Raw genomic sequence first — 21,225 nt, 5'->3', positions numbered from 1 at the left:
GCGGAGCCAAGAGCACTGGCGGGGGACCCCAGACGAGGAGATTTAGGGCCGCTCTGTGCAATATCATTGCATGGAGTAGGTAAGTATAACATGTTATTTTAGAAAAAAAATATATAGCCTTTGCGACTCCTTTAAAGAATATGTAAACCCAACATTTCATATTCCTGATATGAGCCTGCTGCACCATGTACCCTCTGCTTTTCTATTTCAAACTGACCACACTAGGTACAGATAGGGTTGCCACCTGTACGGGTTTGACCTGGAAAGTCCAGGTTTTGCAACTTGCGCCTGGGTTTCTGTCCGCCTGAAACCTAGACACAACATACCTTCTGCCTGGTTAAGTAAATGTCTCAGTGCAGTAAGGGAACTCTGTACTCTCAGGAATTCCTGTCGGCTGTGCCTTGCTGTTCTATGTGCTCTCTGCTTTGCATTGTCCCCTGCCGGCGCCCGCTACCCCTGCCCAACCTGAACGATACGCTTTGTCCTAGCAATTGATGGCGCTTTTAGAGAGCACACATGAGATTTTCCACTTCACCTCCAAGCTTCACCCCCTAAATCTGACCAGCTCCCACACACTCACTTGCAGTTGCAGCGGCTGCAGAGTCCCTTCCACTGGCAAGGCATTAGACAATTTTATAGAAGGGGGCAAGGGGTGCTGTTATAAGGGGGTGGTCTCTCTCTAATAGAGGTCTTTAAAGAAGGGGGAGGGACACCAATATAAGGGCACTGTGAGCTAATGGGGGATGTTGTCTACTGATCTAATGCTGAAAAAACATTAGCTCACCAGTCAAGTCGAGTCAAGCTTGTCATTCTACTACACATAAGAACATACAGTGGAACGAAATGTTGTATCTCACAGGGCCACAGTGCTACATACAAATTAAACAGAATTATAAATATACAAAGAATAAACACCAATAAAAAAAAAAAAAAAAAAAATCTATACACACCTGGGAACTATGCAACTGTACATATACTATGTGTTTCCAAAAGTCTTTGTAGCAGCAAATGTTTATAAAAGTGTCTAGTGCATAGTCAAGATTAAAAAGGAGGGGACGTGAGATGTTCCTGGTCACAATTTATAGGTTGTAGAAGAGGTTGCAAAGAGGATTGGAGTTGAGGAGTCTCTCACAGCCTGGGGGTAAAAAACTGTTGAGCAGTCTGACAGTCCTGGTTTTGATACTCCGGTACCTTCTACCTGATGGCAAGAGCTGAAAGAGACTGTGGGAGGGATGGGTATACTGGTAGCTTTGCTGGAGCATCATGTATGGAAACTGTCCAGGATGGAGGGGGAGCGAGACACCAATAGTCAGTCAGCACTCCCCATTAAAGACCCACCCCCCCCCCACCCATTAGATCAGAGTCCCCTTATATCAGCAACCCACCCCATCCCCCCTCTTAGAGACCAATCGGTCTCTAAGAGGGGATTTGCTGACTATAAGGAGACTCTGATCTAATAAAAAAAAAATGCTAAAGTGTTCGGGTTTGGCTTTAACAAAGGGGACAATCCAAGGTACAGAAGCCCACTCAACCCAGTGCGTTCAGTTTTTTGGCTGCGCTGGGAGAGCATTCGCTGTGATCAGTGTAGTGCTGTTTCTCTGCCTCCTGTTGACATGCCCCCTGCACAGCCATTCACTGAGAAGAGCAGTGTTCTGCGGTTTCTCCATCTCCTGTTGACACGCCCCCCTGCACAGCCATTCACTGGGAGGATTAGTGTGCTGAGCTTTCACTGCCTCCTGTTGACACGCCCCCCTGCACAGCCATTCGCTGAGAAGAGCAGTGTACTGCTGTTTCTCTGCATCCTGTTGACACGCCCCCTGCACAGCCATTCACTGGATCAGTGTGCTGCCATTTCTCTGCCTCTTGTTGACATGCCCCCCTGCAGTTTTGACCCCTACTTAAAAGCTTAATGCAGCAGAGAACAGAGGTCATGTGAACTTATTAAAAAGACAAAAACATTTTTTAAATACATAAATACATTTTTCAACGAAATGGGTTTTTCTCTCAGGTAAGAGATAACATTAACTTTATCTCGTGTCTTTTATATCTACCTAAAGTTCAGCTCTCATTGAAGAGACAAACCCCTTTGACCCATTTACATGTAGCACACAGAGCAAGGTTACCCTGGTCACATGCTTCTCCAGGCATAGGAGACGTCTCATTCCCCCAACACTCGCGAGACCTCTTCCCCAAACCTCGAAGAAAACTCGGCCATTGGGTGGCAAGCCAAGAAACGCGGATTGGTTAGGTTATACCGCCAATCGGAAACGTGTAAGTACCATCCTCGACAGCCAATGGCTGTTCAGAGTTGTGGTAGGCGGTGCCCGCCCACACGTAGGACGGTCTCTACTGAGAAGCTCCGCTCACAGCGCCTCTGTGCTAGAGAGCTAGAAGGTTCCTGAGGTGAGTAGCTGCGTAACGTGGGCGCCTCGTTAAGCCCCTCCACATGAATCCATTTACTTATTACCGGCCCTTAATTGGCCGCCATTAATTACCCCAACGAGGCCCTCCTGTGTTAAACCCGCCCGCCCTAATTTGTTTTCTGCCCCCTTCCCGCAACTGAATTATCTCCTCGCATGTGCCGAGAGTGTTAAAACGTGCCCGACCACCTCTATTGCGTAAGGGCAAAAATGAGTGTGAATTGTAACATCTGGTCCCTTCCCAATGCCAAATGATCTCTCTCTTTAAAAACGTGCCCGACCGCCTCTGTTAGGGCAAACGTTGTGATCTGTGAATTTGTTTCTCGTCCCCCCTCCCGCCACTAAATTATCCTCTCGAGAGTGTGCAAAACGTGCCCTCCCGCTTCAGTTGCAGTAAAGGGCGCTTAATCATTGACTTGTTTCTCTCCCCTCCCGCAGCCAATGTGTGAAAACGTGCCCGACCACCCTTATTTGTGTCAATGTAAACTTGTTTGTCGTCTCCCTCCCGCACTGGGAAAAAATTAACGCTGTCCCCGGTTTATGTTCTTAGGTGGTTTTTTTTTCTTCTCCCGGCCGGAGGGTGTCTCCCGCTTTGGTTGACAGGGTGTTAAATTCCCGGCTCGCTCGGCCCTCGTCCAGTTCCCGTGGCCAGCTCTGCGCTGTGCCGTCCATAAAAGCTGCTGCGCTGTGTGCCATCGCTTCATTCTGCCTCCGTTCATCGCACCCCAGGGCGAGCAGCGTTGTGTTTATGTCTTTATTGGACGAAAACGGTGAGTATGAGAGACACGGAGCGCTGCCATATGTTTGTATAATATGTGAGAGTTGAGGGTGCTGGGAATGGCGGGGATGGCGAGAGAAAATGGCGGCCGCGCCTCGTGACTATGACGCAGGTGGCTGGCTCGGGGCAGGGGGGGACTCCGCGGGTTAGGGTGTCGGGGGACTTGTTGAAGAGAGGTGGGGGGAGGACACCTGAGGGGTGGGGAGCGGGCGGCAGTGGAGGTCGCGGTGCCGGGGGTGTCCGTGGAGAGGTGAGGGGCCTAGTAGGGAGGAGGGGCGGTGTGCGCATGCGCGGCCTGACTGAGCTGACTCAGTGCTGCAGTTGTGAGTCATATCAGCTCCCTTCCCCCTCCCCTCCTCATGTGTGTTTATCTCCAGCCTTGAGCCTTGGGGGACTCCTCTCCCATCTATATGCAGAGCCTGTGGGGAGATGCAGGGACAGAGGTGGCCTGTAATTGTAGGCTTATGTAATATGGGACTGCTGAACAACAAGTTCCAGCATGCAGCAACACCTGTGGGTGTGGATGGGCTGGAGATGCTGCTGTTTGCTGTAGTTGTGTGCAGACAGAACAGCTGCTAGACTTGGGGTACAGGGTAGTCCTGCAGCACAGGTATGGGGGGGTGTTTCTATAGGTGTGTATGTATATATAATTTTTTTTTTGTATGTGTGTATATATATAATTTTTTTTTTTGGGGTAGGGGACTGATTATTGTAAACATTTTTACAGTCTCTCTCTATCCTATCTATCTATCTATCTCTCCCCCCCACCCTTGTGTGGTGGTTTTTTTTTAATTTTTTTTTTTTTTTTTTGCGACTCAAGTTGCTCCTGGAGCGGTTCCATTGCACTAAATGGGGTGTGATTTCTTGTGATGTGCTCTCAAAGTTGAGGCATGTCGCACAGTGTGAACCTGGCCTAATACTTCATAAACAGTTACAGCAACAGGTTTTTTTTGTTTTTCATAATTAAAAGCTGATCATTGTAAACATTTTATCCATGATAAATGGTTTATTAACTCTTTTAACTACAGGACAGATATATCATTTCTGTCATTTTCAGCCAAGTACATCATACACTTTTTTGTTGAAAGAAGAAAAAAAAAAAAACACTGGCCAGGTTAGAAATGGCCTAAAATCAATCAACCAGTGCATCTAAGAATTGGTAAGCTGCAATATGTTTGCTAAAGCTGAGTGCAATAGAAGAACTTTGCATTAAGATTACGTACTTGAAAAGATTTGTATTTTTTTTTTTTTTTGGGGGGAGGGGGGGTTGTCACTTTTACCATTGAATTATAGAAGCTGGTTGCCATGCACATCTGCTTCCGATTCTGTCCTCTCTAACTTTTAGGTCACCGTGCATGTTACAATATGTCCATACAAGCAATGCTAGATTAAGCAAGTCATCTTTGCTGCTAGTGTAAATTCGTTTTTGTGTGCAGATTTTCATTTCCCCTTCTTTCATTAAAGCTGTGTGTAGAAGTGCCTTCAGTTCCACCCTGATTTCTCTTTAGATCAGAGGTTGCTGGGGTTCCATGAGTAACCACTATCAATGGTGATCATTTTACTAATCTGTAAGGGGAGGAACCTTCCCAATGACCACAAACGTAATGTGCAGTCTATTGAGGGACCATCACATTAATGTACTTTGGACCTTTTGCAATAGTAATTTTATTAGCAGGGGTTCATTGAGCATGCAAAGTTATTTCAAGGGTTCTTTCATGTTACAAAGGTTGAAAGGCTGCTTTAGAAGTATCTTTATAACAATGTTATGTGCCCGTTATCTAGTGGGTATTTTAAGCAGTTTGGAACATGTCTTCATCTAAAATTGAACTTACAAGCTTTAGGTGATTGGTTCTCTGTAATAAGTGTATTCATGCCTTAGTGGAGCAGAACCTCTGCTTAACTTTCTGCTGCAAGTAATCTAATTGCCCTGTTTGTATGCTTTTCTGCATGTGACCTAGTTCATATGAATACAGATCATGTAAGGCCTGGTTCGTGTGTGTGTGTGTGCGCGTGGGGGGGGGGGGGTACGGAAATGCACTATCCATTTAAAATGGTTTCCTATTAGACACGTTCATCTATTTTTTCAGCCACTGCGTTTTTGGAAAGCGTCGAGGACTTTAAGTGCAAATCGGTGCTTGTTTGTTCAATGGAGAACCTGCTGAAAAGCATGTACCTTTTTGCCACAACTTATTTAATCTGCCCAACAAAACTGGCCAAAATAAATGCAAAACGCATCAACACAAAGTACTGCAGAAATGGATCAAAAACAAACTTTGTAGGTTTAAACCAGGCCTTAGGCAGCCTTTCTCAACCTTTTCAGCACACAGGAACCCTTGCTATAACTTTTCAGTCTCGTAACCCTTGTTAAGAATACTATAGCTACAACTCATGATGCATTAGAGTGATGGTCAGTGGAAAGAATGCTCCTTACACTTGTCATTTGGAATAATTGCCCTCTTACAGATGACTAAATGACTCAGTGGTGTCAATGGGAACTTTTCTAAGGGAGAAATTTCTCATTGCTCAAGCAACCTCTGGAGGGGCCCTGTTTGGGAAGCCCTGATGTAATGTATCGATTAACCACTTTCAGACCGGACCATTTTGCTGGTCAAAGACCAGACCACTTTTTGCGATTCGGCACTGCGTCGCTTTAACTGACAATTGCGCGATGTGGCTACCAAACAAAATTGACGTCCTTTTTTTTCCCACAAATAGAGCTTTCTTTTTGTGGTATTTTATCACCCCTGCGTTTTTTTTCTCTCGCTATAAACAAAAATAGAGCGACAATTTTGGAAAAAAACGCATTTTTTTACATTTTGTTTATAATATCCCCCAAAAATAAACATTTTTTTTTTCCCTCAGTTTAGGCCAATACGTATTCTACATATTTTTGGTAAAAAAAATCGCAATAAGCGATTATTTGGTTTGCGCAAAAGTTATAGCGTTTACAAAATAGGGATAGTTTTATAGCATTTTTATTAATAAATTTTTTTTTTTTTTTTTTTTTTTTTTTTTATTGTGACTGCGACATTGTGGGGGACCCATCGGACATTTTTGGGACCATTGTCATTTATACTGTAATCACTGCTATATAAATGCAGTGATTCCTGTGTAAATGACACTGGCAGTGAAAGGGTTAACCAGTGGGTGGCAGTGTAGGGGTTAAGTGTTCCTAGGGGTGTTTTACTAACTGGGGGGGTTGGGCTTTCATTTAGTGAACACTGATCTCTGCTCCAATCACATGGAGCAGAGATCAGCGTCACTAGTTGCTAGGCAGAATGGAGAAATGCTGTTCACACGGCATTTCCTCCAATCAGCCGTCCCGTGAGATGATCGCGGGTCCCGCGACCGGACTCGCAGGGTCCCGACCAGCGCGGGAGCGCGCCGCTGGTGGTGCGCTCCCAGTAGCAGGGCGGCATTGAAGATTGGACATACATGTACGCCAATATGCCTGCCCGTGCCATTCTGTCGACGTACATCGTCGTGCGCTGGTCGGGAAGTGGTTAAAAAAGGTTGTTTGCTACTCTGATCGTGGACTTCACTGTTTAGCTTTATTAGGCCAGATGCACACAAACCTAATCCTTTAACAATATTTATACCTAGAATCTTGACGGCTAGATCATGAGTAAAATGTTCATAAATATGCATATCTTTTTTTCATTTCCGGTGTTGCAAATATAAAAGTAAACTACTGCGCAAATGTAAGATTTTTCTTTCTTTGTTGAAGACTCTGCTGAGCTGTACTTGTGACACTACAAGTCCCATGAGGCATTTCAAGGCTGACAATTAGAAGCATAAATCCCACAGGAAGATGCATTATGGGACTTGTAGTTTCGCAAAAGCTGGAGGGCCACCAGTTTGAGACCCCTTGCCTTAGATTGTAGTAGGGTAACATAGTTTTATGTATTAGCAAGGGCTTAGCAGTAATGTTATATCATATATGCAGATGAAGGCTTTAGTTGGCTTCCTACTAGCACTGAATTTTTAGTGTTGGGGTTTTTTCTTAAATATTTCAGAATGTGTATTTTTACATTAACTCTTGGGTAACAGCTGCGTTGGTAAATATTAAGCTATAACAAGGCTCTGCCTTATATATTTTTTTCCAGTTGCTGCCTTTAAAGGCCCCTTTCACACTGGGGCGGTGGGTGCATCGGTGATAAAGCGCCACTGTTTTTAGCTGTGCTTTACCGCCAATTTCGCGACGCTATTTGGCCTCTGCTTTTTTACCGTCCTGCCAGTGAGCACCGCTCCAGTGTGAAAGCCCTCGGGGCTTTCGCATTGGAGAGACAGCAGGGCGGTTTGCAGGTGTTCTTCGCATTATAGCGCCTGCAAAACGCCCCAGTGTGAAAGGGGTGTAACTGAGAAACAAGTTTTCTGGCCGCTGTCGTGGCTTTCATGCTTCAAGAACTGCAGTGGGTAGTCATATTGGCTTAAAAATGTTTACATTGCTTTCTGAAGGTACTGCAAGTTGAGCTGTTGGGTGCATTCTGTATAGATAGAGAGATGGATATCATCTCTATCAGAGGGATTGCAATGTCTGTCAGATTTTATTGCTGTCTGTGCCCCTGTTAAAGAGATTTGCCCTTTCTATTTGTCCCGTTTATCGTTATTAAAGAGGAAGTAAACCCTGATTTACTTCCTTTCATGCCCTGCAACGGTAAAGCATAATGGGCTACTATGCATCGCATAGTAGTCCATTATGTGTCACTTACCTGACACAGGAGCCAGCGAAGTCACCGCTGTCCCCTGTAGTTCCGAGCATCCATCTTGGTGGGTCTCGCTGCTCCGGTGCTGTGATTCGCCAGAGCAGCGATGACGTTGCTCATGCACACGGGAGCCGACACTTGCGGCGAATCGCCCAGTGCGCAGTAGACAGCGGTGACTGCATTCCGGTAAATGTCCTAAACCGTATCGGTTTAGGAGATATTTCTTGGACCTACAGGTAAACCTTAATCTAGGCTGACCTGTAGGTCAAAGTGGTTTGTAAGGGTTTACAACCACTTAAAAATTCAATTTTGGATTGTCGCAGAAAAGTAAGAGGTTAAATCTTCAAAATAGACACTAGTTCTGGTGCCCTGGGGGTCCCCAAAGAATTCCCTTAACCACTTGGGCCCCTTTCACTGAGGCGTTTTCTCCTATGTTCACTGACTGACACAGCTCCTTTCTTAGACCATCGGGTTTTTACGCCACCCTCAGAGGACTAGGCAGGACATTTTATAATAAAACTAAAACTTCTGCCCAAGGGGCGGTCCCTTGGACAAGACATGCCCCCAGCTCCAGGGGGTGGTCAGTGGGCGTAATGCCCCGGGGCACACATATGACCAGGCTACTGATGTCAGTGCCGGGCCAAAAACCACCCCGTACTGACTGGAGAGTGGGTCTGTGATGGAATGTCTCCCAGCTCTTCAGGACTGGTAAGTACAGCTCTTTGCCTCGGTGGGGCTGAGATGCTGGGCATTCCCTGGGAGGTCGATTCAGGGGTCCCTCTCCATTATCACCCCACCCCCCTGTGTGGTATGCTGCCGGGGGACCTGAGCTGGGTAGCTGTGCCCTGGATGGGTGTAGGTGTTTGGAAGCTGTAGATATAGATAAGTAATATTTGCTAACATGGTTATATCCAATGCACATATTTGTATGCACAGAGTTGCACGTGTACAGGGTTTTAGCGCCATAGCCCAGTTCTAATTCTCTGTTTGGAGGCTGTGTCTGCTGATCACTGTAGCGCTGTTTACCGCTATTTCTGTCTCCTTAGTTCTTTTTAATATGTTCATTGCATGCAGTGCTCGGTGGCCATTTTTGGTGTGACCAGGGAGCAGCATGCTCTGTAGTCTGGCGGCCATTTTCCCTGTGATTATGTCCTTTATACTGGATGCTCGGTGGCCATTTTGTTGAAGCCTAAACATGTTTTTCAGCTTCAGCACTATTCAGAGGAGCTCAGCGCGGTTTTGTCTTTTATGCATCTGAAAGCTGATACGGGCACACCTAGCTGGATGGTACAGAACTCAGTCAGGGTTGTGAGTCCTGCGGGGGGGAGCCAGCAGCAGTTAGGAGGGTGGGACCATGACTGTCCTAAGTCCCCCAACAGGTGGCAGACAGGGTTAGGGTCAACATGGCTTCAGAAACTGGTGTTTCTTCCCCCAAAATCCAGGCAATTGAAACCAGTTTGCCTGAAGACAGGGCAGTGCCTCTGGATGCTTTGTCGGCGGTCCGTAATTCGTTCATTGCCAAGATGGAGGTGGTGGGGGGACGCCACAGTACTTTTATTTTTTATTTTTATAAATGCTCTGTTGCATTTGTTACCGCTAGTTCTGAGGCAGTTTGTAGGTAGTGACTCCCAGATTGAGGAGCACTCTGTTTTCTTGTGGGTAAAAGTTATTTTTATAATTCTCACACAGTTTTTCTGTGGGTAAAAGCTTTTATGCTGTTTCCTACCCCTCGTTTTGGCACTGCTTGGGGACATCCCGATGGTATAAGAAAGGAGCTGTGCACGTAAGAGAAGGGATTTTACAGGGAGTAACTGTGATCTCGTGGTGAGTCTGCCGCAGAGATTATCGTAAACGTGACCGGCTTCTGAAAAGATGGATATCTCGGTTGTGGCAGCAGCTGCTGCGGTTACCAAGATATCCCTCTTCGAAGTGCCAACGTTTATGTACAGGAGCTGGTGGGCAAGTGGTTAATTTGTGGCAATTTACCTTCTATCTCATAGCCAGACAAAGTGAGGAAATCTCAGCAATAGGACACAAATGGCTGCAAGATCACTTTTATTGGCAGCAGGAGAGGTACCTGTCCTGGTAGTCTCTGCCGCTTAACAGCCATCCGTAGCAAAAATCCAATGCTATCCCCCTGAGAGGCGGGAAGTGGAGTGAGTGAATGGGTTGCCTATAGTTGGGATGGTTACTGCTATCCTGGCCTCCTTGGAGTAGTTCTCATTGTATCCTGCTAACATTTTTCTTTGGAATTGCAGGGACATGTGCAACAGAACACAATTCTTAAAGTGGAGGGCCACTCTGAAAAAAAAAATACATTAAAAATTAGAAAAAAAAATGTGTTTTTTTAACTTACCAGAAATGCCTAATCTGCCTCTTCCTCCTCCGCTGAGATCTTCTGTCTTCTCTCCTCCGTGCGGCATCTTCTGGGTAATGGGTTGCGCTGTGTTCTGGGAACTGTGTCCCAGAACACAGCGTGCCCCATTCACAAAGCGCTGCGTGACTTGCGCATGTGCAGTAGGAAACTGGCAGTAAAGCCGCAAGGCTCCACTGCCTGTTTCCCTTAGCCAAAATGGCGGCGCCGAGGGACGTGTCAGCCTCGGGCGGCTGACATTACGGGCGCCCTGGACAGGTAGGTGTGCTTATTAAAAGTCAGCAGCTAGTGTTTGCAGCTGCTGAGTTAAAAAAATTTTTTTTTTTTTTTTTTTTGGTTTTGCCTTCTGTACAAGAGAAGCGCTTTTATTATTTTTTTTTTTCCCCACTACTTATCTGCTAAAACAGTGTCAGGAGAGGAAGTGAGGGAAAATCTCTCTAGTGAACCCCTGGATAAGTAACAACATTACAGGGTTTATAACCCTTCAATCTATATAAAGCTAAGATTTTTCTTCACAAAGACTTTCTTTCTTCTTAATGGTATGCAATTGTCTAAACTTGGAAACAGATTTTCACTGAAAGCATTTACTATGCTAAGCATGTTCTCTTGGTTATGATTAACTAACTAGTTTTTCACAGCTGACCAGATGCACTCTAGTTCAAAATGCTGTACAGCAAGTGGTTGGTTTGGTGTTGTACACAGGGTCATTTACAGTTGTTTCTAGGCAGTTAAAAAAAAAAAAGCCTATTAACGCAAAAAAATAAATGGTTTGGAGGCATTTCAGTAACAAACACTTCTAAATGTGTTAACTCTCATTTCGCCACATTTGCTTTTCAGGTGTTTTTTTATTTTATTTATTTTGTGGCTATTTTGAAGAGAATTAAATGTGTATATGTGGGTTGCTATCTGTCACGTTAAATTGTGCAGGAGAGGTTTTAAAAATGTCCCGTGTGCATGAAGCCTTTGTCTCCCAATCCCACTTCATGCTTGTTCTTTTAGAAATAAGTCAGGCTTGTTGTGCAAGAATGTCTGTCTGTCTGGGATTGCCAGTGTCGTTGCATAGTTAAAACGAAACCTTTTTTTATTCTATTTCAGAGCTGTTGCGCAGCCATTGGTACCTATATTGGGGGAACATAGCATACAAACAAGACGCTCACAGCCTCGGTGGCGAAATTATTTTCATGTCAGAGACCGAGAACTCTTGCAGTCGTTTATGTCATCCAGTCTTCTCCAGACAGAAGATACCAAAAAGTTGCAATCAAAGATCTTTTCCTCTTCTTGAAAGAGCTAATAATAAACCAAAATGTCTGTCAATGTCAACCGCAGTGTTTCCGATCAGTTCTATCGGTACAAAATGCCCCGTCTGATTGCCAAGGTAATTATCTCCTCTCTCTCCCACACACACACAGCTTGCAGTTTGCACTATATTTTAATATGTACTGGAATATTTGTCTCTTTACAGGTAGAGGGCAAAGGAAATGGAATAAAGACAGTAATCGTCAACATGGTTGACGTTGCAAAGGCGCTTAATCGGCCTCCTACGTGTAAGTATAGAGCCAGCTGCAAATGGAGAACCTCCCCAAAAATCTATTTTAGGTTTTGTTTGTGTTGCTATTTGCATTTTGAAGGTTGTCGCTTGTCCTAGTGTTGCATCTGAATCTTTGCCACATCAGCAATTCCCATGTGAAAGTCTGACTTAAGGCCCTTTACCTTTCAAAACCCAGCAATGGCCACTGGACTGGCCTCCACACACAATTATGGTTGCTAAGCTTTGGGAGGCTTTAAAATCCATGTCATGTTTAGCATGCATTGCCTCCTGTCCCATAGAAGTGAATGGGACCTCCCTGCAGCTGTCTAATTGATGCAGTGAAGAGGTATTTCAGTGTGACGGTTTGGCTCATTTGATGGAAGCCTGTTTTTATAGACTTCACAACCTAAACAATAACTCCTATTTGAAGATGTGGCATCTGAGTTTGAATCTGTCAGGATCCCCAGCACACAAAAAACAAAACTAAACCCACTAGAGCTACTCTGTCTTATTTGGTAAAAGATTTTGTGTGCCATTAAAGGGGAAAAACAAGAATGGATTTACAATTTTGTACTGTTGGGTACGATGCAAATTTTATCTTCATAGGCTTCAATTGAACTTGCGGTAAACTCACAGAACACAGTTCACATCTCTGCAAATTGTTCACTATCTACCGCCCCTCACACAGGACAAAAAAGGATCAAATTCGCAGTAGTGTGAAACCAGGTTTATGGCACTAAGCTGGTGGCAAGGGGTTACATAGTTGGTCAGGTTGATGAAAAACCAGTCCATTGAGTTCAGTTGAGTTATAAATTTGTAAATTTTAGCTAGTTGCACATTTCAGCGTGGAAAACAGATGATTGTTTATGCCCAATTTAAAATGAGCGAGCATAAAGGCTCATGTGTCCTTGTTCCTAAATAGTGCTTGTGTGTGTTTATTGCTACAGGCTGCTCTGTCCTTGCTTTAAATTAAATTGTTCATGGCAGCTGTATCTGTATGGTATTTGCAGCTTTGCCTCTTAACTAATTCACTTTTGTTTGCAGATCCCACCAAATTTTTTGGTTGTGAGCTGGGAGCGCAGACCCAGTTTGATGTTAAGAATGACCGTTTCATTGTCAATGGATCTCATGAGGCAAATAAGCTGCAAGACATGTTGGATGGATTCATTAAAAAGTTTGTTCTTTGTCCTGAGTGTGAGAATCCTGAAACAGATCTGGTAAGAAATTCTTCTCATGAGACTTGCTTGACCACTGTACATAGAATAAATTTACTCTAGCAGTGATGCATCTTAATTTTGTTTTAAAATGGCATTAGCTTTTAAGGATTGACTGTATGCGCCCCCCATTAGGGGTTTTTAGGCTGATTGTGTGCCAAAATGTCCCTTGTCTCTTGCTGAGTGGCTCCTACTGATCCAGAGAGCGACACTTTGAGATCAATGCCACTCTCTGCATTGGTGTACTATAGTGATGGGCAGAGCCAAATATTTAGCCTGGACATGTGTGGGTGGGGTTTTATTGTGTGTGTGTGTGTGTGTGTGTGTGTGTGTGTGTGTGTGTGTGTATTATGCCGAGTAAATTGATGCCCAACATGTCATGCTTCAAAATTGCGCCTGCTCGTGGAATGGTGTCAAACTTTTACCCTCAAATCTCCATTTAAAAAAATTCTACAGGTTGCATGTTTTGCGTTACAGAGGAGGTCTATTGCTAGAATTATTCTTGGTCTACCAATCACGGCGATGCCTCACATGTGTGGTTTGACTACCGTTTTCATATGCAGGTGCTACTCATGTATGCATTCGCTTCTGCGTGCGAGGTGTTTAAAAAAAAAAAAAATCACATTTTACATTCCTTGTAACGGGAATAACATCCCTTGTAATAGATAAAAGCATGACAGGTCCTCTTTAAATATGAGATCTGGTGTCAAAAAGTCCTCAGATCTCCTATTTGGACTTAAATGCAATAAAAAGTCCTTTGGAAAAAAAATGTTCGTTTTTAAGAGGTATGGGCGGAAGTGACGTTTGCTGTTGCTTCTGCCCTCCTATGGTAGAGGCGGGTGGGGGCCCTTTTTGGCCTGGCTCGTCTCCATAACTAGCACAGGAAACTACCTGGTTGCTACCGCCGGCTCTGGGAGGGGGGGGGGGTGGCCCCTCTCCCGCCACCGATTACGATAATGGTGGTCTCCACAAGATCAGTTAACAGGACCGCCTCCTGTAAAGATGGATATCTCGGTTGTGGCAGCAGCTGCTGCTGCTGTTACTGAGGTGCCTCTTCAAAGTACTGACGTGTGTGTGTGTGTGTGTACAGGAGGCGGTCCTTAAGTGGTTAATGGCTATCTGGATTTTTATAAAGGAGTAAATGTTTGGATGTTGTGATGGTGAAATCTGACACTTGTGTTACGGAGCCTTAAATATTAAACATTTGTAAGTCCAGGGAAACGAAAGTCTGTCTGTTCGTTCATACTATAGTTTAACAAACTTGTTCTAGGTGAAATATGCAGACTGCGGTTGCTGATGTGCTACTTGAAGCCAGCTGCCTTAGTTTTTCTCATGCTTGTCTTCTTCTGGCTTCAGTACTTCACATTTACTCGGAGCATGTATGCGTACAAGTAACTCTTGCAGACTTGTTCCAGGTCTGACTCGGACAGGGTGACTGAGGATGCACATCATAAATTGGTTACCAGTGTCGGATGTGTGCGTTTCTCCTATACTGTAGGATGCTTACATTTTTTGTTTTGTTTTTTACTGGTATATCAAGTGCTGGCTAGTTAACCGAACTATAGCGTTCATAGCTCTGAAAAATGTACTTATCGTTTTTTTTTGTTTTTTTTTTCCCAGAATGTCAATCCCAAGAAACAAACAATAGGCAATTCCTGTAAAGCCTGTGGCTATCGAGGCATGCTGGATACAAGACATAAGCTCTGTACTTTCATTCTCAAAAACCCACCAGGTAAGTGCCGCGCCCCCCCCCCCCACCCCACCCCCCAAGAACTTGTAACTCTGTTAAGGCTCCCTTTTATTGCAAGCAACACTCTGTGGCAGTTGTCATATTAAAAAATCTGTCCCAATTTTTCACTTGCAAGATAAAATCGAGTCTATTCTATTTCAGTACTCTCATTGTGAGAGCTACTGTTGAGCTGACTTTGACACTGGGGAGGGGGTGGGGTGTGTTTTTCTCGTCTCCCTATTGGTTCTTACCATAATTGTTTCTGCAGAGAACATAGACAGCAGTACAGGCAAAAAGAAGGAAGATAAAAAAAACAAGAGGGCTAAAGAAAATGGTTCTGTAGCTAACAATGAATCGCCTGTCCTAACAGAGTTAAATCCTCCACGTGTGGTAAGTACAGAATCATAAGACTTATGTATTTTGCATAAATTGTTTGGTATAGGACTTTGGAGCTTTCTGTAGCTTTTAAGACGCAGCCTTGTTTTAGAAACGTTTTGTTTACTTGGAACCCCCAAACTTTTATTATAATTTTAGCAGCTGTCCCAGACTCAGAAGATAAAATGGCGCTTGTAAACTGCCCCCCCCCCCCCGAATGGGAAAGATGTTACACTTAGTAAATAGATGCCGACCATGTTATGCTTTAAAGTTGCTTGTGGAATGGCGTCAAACGACGGTACTTATCTCCATTGGCGATGCTGTAAAATTTTTACACGTTACCTAGTTAGAGGTTTAATGCAGGAATTCTTGCTCTCGCTCTTAATGATCTCGGCAATACCTCACGTGTAGTTTCCACAGTTTACATATGTGGGCGCGACTTGCATATGCATTGGCTTTTGTATGTATGAAGGCTCGATTGGGCAGTTCAAGGTGTGGTGTTTATTTTTTATTCCCTCATTGCGTGATCTGGGGTCAAAAAAGACCCTTTTAAAAAGATGTGCAGAAGTTCCAAGGGAATAGAGCAGTGTCGGCTATATTGCCCAACCATGGATTGCATTGTCTTCGGGCTAAGCAACAGGTCCAGTAAGACCCGGAGGTGGGAAATCTGCTGCCAGGGACACTTTTGGCCGCAGAATTGCCTTCAGTACAAGAAAATACCTAGGTTATGGCCACTATCTGCCACTAGAATTTACTAACACTAGTATGTAATGACTAATGTGCTGTAGGTGGCTTGTGAAGTGGTTAACATAAATATATATGTAATTGGACCTTCAAATCTATTGATCACTTTCAACCAGCCTCCTCTTGGCACACTGTCACTTTGGTAATTTGGAGTAATTGTACATGTTTGGGGGTTTTTCTTTCTCTTCCCCCAGTTAGGAGAGCCAGAGGATGATGAAGATTGGGGTGAAGACACGACTGAAGAGGCTCAGCGACGCAGAATGGAGGAAATAAGTGATCATGCAAAGAATCTGACACTGAGCGAGGACCTGGAAAGGCCAGTTGAGGACAGGGTTAACATGCTATTTGACTTTGTAAAGGTGAGCTTGCATTTATCTAGTAACTCCAGACCTTGAACAATGTAAATCCCAGCTTTTAAGACTGTCTCATGTGGGGGTTTATTTTATTTTTTGACTGACCATTCTAATTTCTTACAGAAAAAGAAAGAAGAGGGAATTGTAGATTCATCAGAAAAGGAGATTCTGGCTGAGGCTGAAAGACTAGATGTAAAAACACAGGGGCCATTGGTCTTAACAGAAGTTTTATTTGATGACAAGATCAGAGAACAGATCAAGAAATATAGAAGACACTTCCTACGGGTGAGTTTTTTTTTATTTTTTTTATTTATTTTTTTCCCCTCTATTTCCCCCACCTCCCCACTCAGGTGTCACTTTCTGTATTCTCCCTTTGGCCTCAAAAGATGCACAGAGATGAAACCAGTTTCCCTACATAAGTTTTGCACATATCTGCTTTCTTCAGCTTTACATACGCTTTACATACGGTTTAGAAAGTCTACATCATGTTAGCTTTTTGCTTCCTCATTCATCTGTAGGAGTAGTTTGTTATGGGACATAGGGCTTTGAAGAGAAACTACAGATGAGTTGCTGTCTTTGTAGAAAACAAATTCACAATTTAAATGACATTTTCTACTACACATTCATCACAATTATCAACCATGCATTAATTCTACCCAAAAATCGAAAGTGTCTTCATATTCAAAAAAAATAAACACCATAAAATAAGACTGACCTTTCATTTCATTCCTGCATTGATGGCTTCTTTCCCAGGGCCATTAAGGCTTTCTTTATATCTATTTGTCCTAGTTTTTAAATCTCCCTAAAACGTCTCCCTGGTGGCATTAATTCAAAGAAATGGCAACTAGGATGAGTGGTCTTTTTTTTCCTGATCTACAAAGGCAACAAGTCTCCTCTTATAGAGAAGTTCACACCCTACAATTTTCTGCGCTGTTAAAACCACTCTAGAGCATTTTTATCTGCCTGCCGACAACTAGAATACACTACGTTAATTTACTCTCAATGGCAGAGCGATGGGTCTCTAGTGCCATTCTTAAAGAGGTGGAAAAAATATATAAATGCTGTTATTTTCAGAAATGCATGTTCCCAAAAATCTAAAGGTAGAGACCCTCTCCATGCACACGCCTTTAATAAAAAAAAAGCAGTGTTGGTTCACGCTTGTTCCTGCTGAAATCTACAATCGGTTCCTTTGTGTTCCCTGTGTTTAGGATCAGGTTATTCACTGTACACCATTCCACTATCCTATTAACCTCTCTCCTGTATTGCTGATTTAGACAATACAGCTGATTACGGAAGTGTCGTCAGCCAACTTAACTATACTATTGGTCTCAGAATAGGGGGGTGCAGTCATCTGTAGCGAGCGATAGATCAAAAATTTGTTCTGGAATAATGGTATTAAAGGCAGAGTTGTAATCAAACATCCTTATGTAGTTTCCCGAATGCTTCAGATGACTAGGTGCAGCGCTAAAGCTATTGCATCTTCTGTGTTTCTATTTGCCCTATATGCAAACTGGTAAGGATCTAAACTACCCAGTAATCTTGGTTTGAAATATTTCAAGACCAACCTCTCAAAGCACTTTAGTACTGAAGTCACTGCTATTGGTCTAACCTTCCCACGGTAATTTTTGGACTAATAGTGGCTGATGTTAAACATGCAAGAACAGCAGATGATGATGATCGATTAAAGCTCTTGGCAAAGACTCCAGCTAATTGATCAGCACATGCCTTAACTACTCTGAGTTTGTCTGGACCTGATTTCCTCACATTTATAGCCTTAAACTCCTGCCTCACCTCATATTCCTGTATAGTGAGTGTAGTTTCTCTTCCGTTTTTTCATTATAGTTCCTCTGTCAAGTACTGTATAGCCCTTCTTTGCATCTTTTCCATTAAAATAGTAAAATATATATATGCTCATTTCCTGCTTAACCTTTTTCAAAATTGGAGGTCATTGCCTAGACAGTGGTCATTGAGTTGCTAGATTTTAGTATTTTCGCCTGTAAAACTCTATTTCCTTGGTTTCAGTTCTGCCACAACAACAAGAAGGCACAGAGGTACCTGCTCCATGGTTTTGAGTGTGTTGTGAGTATACACCAAGCACAACTACTCTCCAAAATTCCACATATCTTGAAGGAGATGTATGATGCAGATCTCCTGGAGGAGGACGTTATCATCAGTTGGGCCGAGAAGGTATTAATCTGCAATGATTTGATACGTAAACTTGGGTCACAATGTGTTGAGCACTAGAGCTGCACGATTAATCAAGAATCATTATCTCGATCTTGACTAAAGTGTTTCCCAATTCTTTCTATGCAAAGAATTCTCTGCTTCTGAAGCCACAGCTGTCAAAAGACAGGGAAAAAAACAGCAGTCTGTCAAGAAGCAAAACTTTCTATCAGTTGAACTTGAGTATAAACATTATTGTAACAATTTGTCAGTGGCATGGACTTTGTGTGCAAGTGAATAAAGTTTAGACGCTAAACCCTTTTCCAACATTTGTTGGTTTCAAGTAAAAAAAAAAAAAAATATATATATATATATATATATATATATATATATATATTATATACACACTACTGTGATCTTTTTAATCTAAGCAAAACTTCTCATTTTTGGCCAGAATCGTGCAGCTCTACTAGTCACTATGATTTTTGGGTAACTAACTTATCCATTTTTTTTTCTCCCCCCCCCCCTTTAAATTGTTAGCCATCGAAAAAATACGTCTCTAAAGAACTTGCCAAAGATATTCGAGCAAAAGCAGAGCCTTTTATTAAATGGCTAAAAGAGGCTGAAGAGGAGTCTTCAGGTGATGATGAAGATGAGGAAGATGAGAATATTGAGGTGAGATGCCTGCAATTGACATTGGATGAACTACTACCTGAGTCTTTGGTAGTGTGCCACCTATATAGAGCTGACTTCAAAAGTGAACTTAATATAAATGATTGAAGCAATACATGTTGCTGTAAATGCTAAAAGTTGTTTCAGTCATAGTTTGGTTTCTTGCATATTATCTGAAAAAGGAAATTGGGTGTAGCTTGACATTTCTGTAGCTTTTTATTTATTTTTTCGTGTGTGCGTGCGTTTACTACATTCTTCTAGATGTTTTATCCACCACTAACAACTGCCTTGTCTCCACAGGTTGTATATTCCACGAGTGTAAGCGTTCCTAAAGTGGAAACTGTAAAATCTCCTGAGAAAGATGACGACATTGATATTGATGCCATTTAAAATGACTTCACTGACAGCAGCTGTTCACATCCTGCTTTTTATGCCTGAAGTGCAACATGTATGTGATTGAGCTGTACTAGCTTAACATCATGCTACACTTTTTGTATGCTTCGGTTTCTTTCTATTGGTCTATAAGCTTCACTAATTAAAAAGGAAAAAACAATCGCAGAGAAATGAATCAAGCTTGGTTTGTCTATAGCATGTAGTTACTTTTTAAATTCTAGTGTTTTTTTGGTGCACATTTATACAGTTGTGAATAAAGGTTTTTGTTTTTGGTCGCTGCTGTTCTGTTTGACTTAAACTCAATGTGAAGTTGCCACGGTTTTGTGATCCATATACAATACTGTGCAAATATTTTAGGCGGGTGTGTAAGTTTACACACCCATAAACAAAAATAACAATGGAAAATAAACGAACAAAAGTATTTTTTTTGGTGTCGCACCCTTTGCCTTTGTACAGTGGGGTTTTTTGGAACACGGCATGTGTGTTGCTCCAAACATTTTGGAGATCTAACCACAAATCTGGATGATGGCTACCTCCAAATAGCTTCAGGATCCCTTGCTTTATGCTGCTTGGTATTGACTGTATGCTTGGGGCCCATCATACTCAGCCATCAGGGAGGTGTATCTATTTCTTAATATTGAGATCACATTCATCCTGACCAAATCTCCAACTTGGTTTGCAGAAATGCAGGGCACCTTCAGCTTACTTCACTGTTGCCTGTAGACACACATTATTGCATCTCCCTTGCCCTTTGGCAAACAAAACTCCCGATCCAGCAATGTTTCAAATTTGGGCTCTTCGGTCCAGAGCACTTGCTGGGGGGGGGGGTTTCCTCTCCCCATGTTGGTATACAGCTTTTTGCCTGAAACTTCCATGGAGACCACTTCTTGCCTGCCAGACAGTAGATGGATGTACAACAGCACATCTTAAAACCCCAGTCTGCTTTGAAATCTTTGCAGTTTTTTAAGGTCATCTGTGTTCCAGCACATTTAAAATGTGTTTTATATTGTAAAAATGCATTGCGTGGGGGTTTGTTTGCTTTTCTGTTACTGCAAGCACTGGTGTACGAACTCTGCCATTGAAAACCATATAACCTACTTTCCAGGTGCTTTTAATCTTTTGTTGAGAATGGACCCTATTGTTGCATTTTGTTAAATTTTACTTTCTAGCACGTCACTTTTTAGACACGGGTCAGCTTTCTATTTAAAAAAAAAAACAGGACATAGTGTGCTGTGACCTGCTGCCAAAATCTCGCTGTAGCCAGTGTGGCTCAGCAGGGAGCGTGCTCCTTACTCTGAACATGATGAATCATGTACATGTATGTTATCTAGCCTGCTTGTGCCATCTGCCTACAGTAAATGTACTATGGGCAGACCGCAGTTTTATAATTAACCACTTAAGGACCAGACCTATTTTCAAACTTGTTTACACGTTAACTTTTTTTTTTTTTTCCTTCCTAGCAAAAAATTACTTGGAATGCACAAATGGCTGCCAGGTTATAGTCAATCATACCACATGCTCTCCCTTCTCCCGCCCCTTCCCCCTAAAGGGGTATGTTTGCAGCCATGGGGTTTGGGAAAAGTGACGTTGTGTATGGTCTGTTTTTCTCTTACATTCACTGACTGTCACAGCTCCTTTCTTATACCATTGGGTTGTTATGCCACCTTCAGGAGAGGACTAGGCAGAACATGTTAAAGCAAAACTAGACCTTTCTAGTTCCCTAAGGTAAGCGGGGACCCCCCCAGCCTGCTCCTGCAGCTTCAGCTTTTTTTTTTT

The 21,225-nt window shown here is 43.1% G+C and overlaps 1 protein-coding gene and 1 long non-coding RNA gene across 2 annotated transcripts in view; one reads left to right on the top strand and one right to left on the bottom strand.

Annotated features, from left to right (window-relative positions):
- LOC143943028 (uncharacterized) overlaps positions 1-2,209 on the bottom strand; it is a 37,814-nt gene extending 35,605 nt beyond the window's left edge. The window contains exon 1 of the long non-coding RNA XR_013264871.1: positions 2,052-2,209. This is a non-coding gene — a long non-coding RNA (uncharacterized LOC143943028). The remainder of the gene's footprint in view (positions 1-2,051) is intronic.
- Positions 2,210-2,288: 79 nt separating this feature from the next.
- On the top strand, positions 2,289-19,724 carry EIF5 (eukaryotic translation initiation factor 5). The gene is made up of 12 exons (XM_077464516.1): positions 2,289-2,403; positions 2,971-3,190; positions 11,374-11,653; positions 11,741-11,822; positions 12,851-13,023; positions 14,641-14,752; positions 15,018-15,139; positions 16,063-16,227; positions 16,345-16,506; positions 18,244-18,408; positions 18,925-19,059; positions 19,357-19,724. Exons 3-12 carry the CDS (start codon positions 11,582-11,584, stop codon positions 19,444-19,446), a joined length of 1,278 nt encoding a protein of 425 aa, XP_077320642.1. The 5' UTR covers positions 2,289-2,403; positions 2,971-3,190; positions 11,374-11,581; the 3' UTR covers positions 19,447-19,724.
- Positions 19,725-21,225: the final 1,501 nt, after the last annotated feature.

The sequence above is a fragment of the Lithobates pipiens genome, unplaced genomic scaffold (genome assembly GCF_037356315.1).
Source record: "Lithobates pipiens isolate NorthernLeopardFrog02 unplaced genomic scaffold, aLitPip1_a1.2 Scaffold_30, whole genome shotgun sequence".
Classification (NCBI taxonomy): domain Eukaryota; kingdom Metazoa; phylum Chordata; class Amphibia; order Anura; family Ranidae; genus Lithobates; species Lithobates pipiens.
Note: the sequence above shows the minus strand (reverse complement) of the source record. Positions and strands in the feature narration are given on the sequence as shown.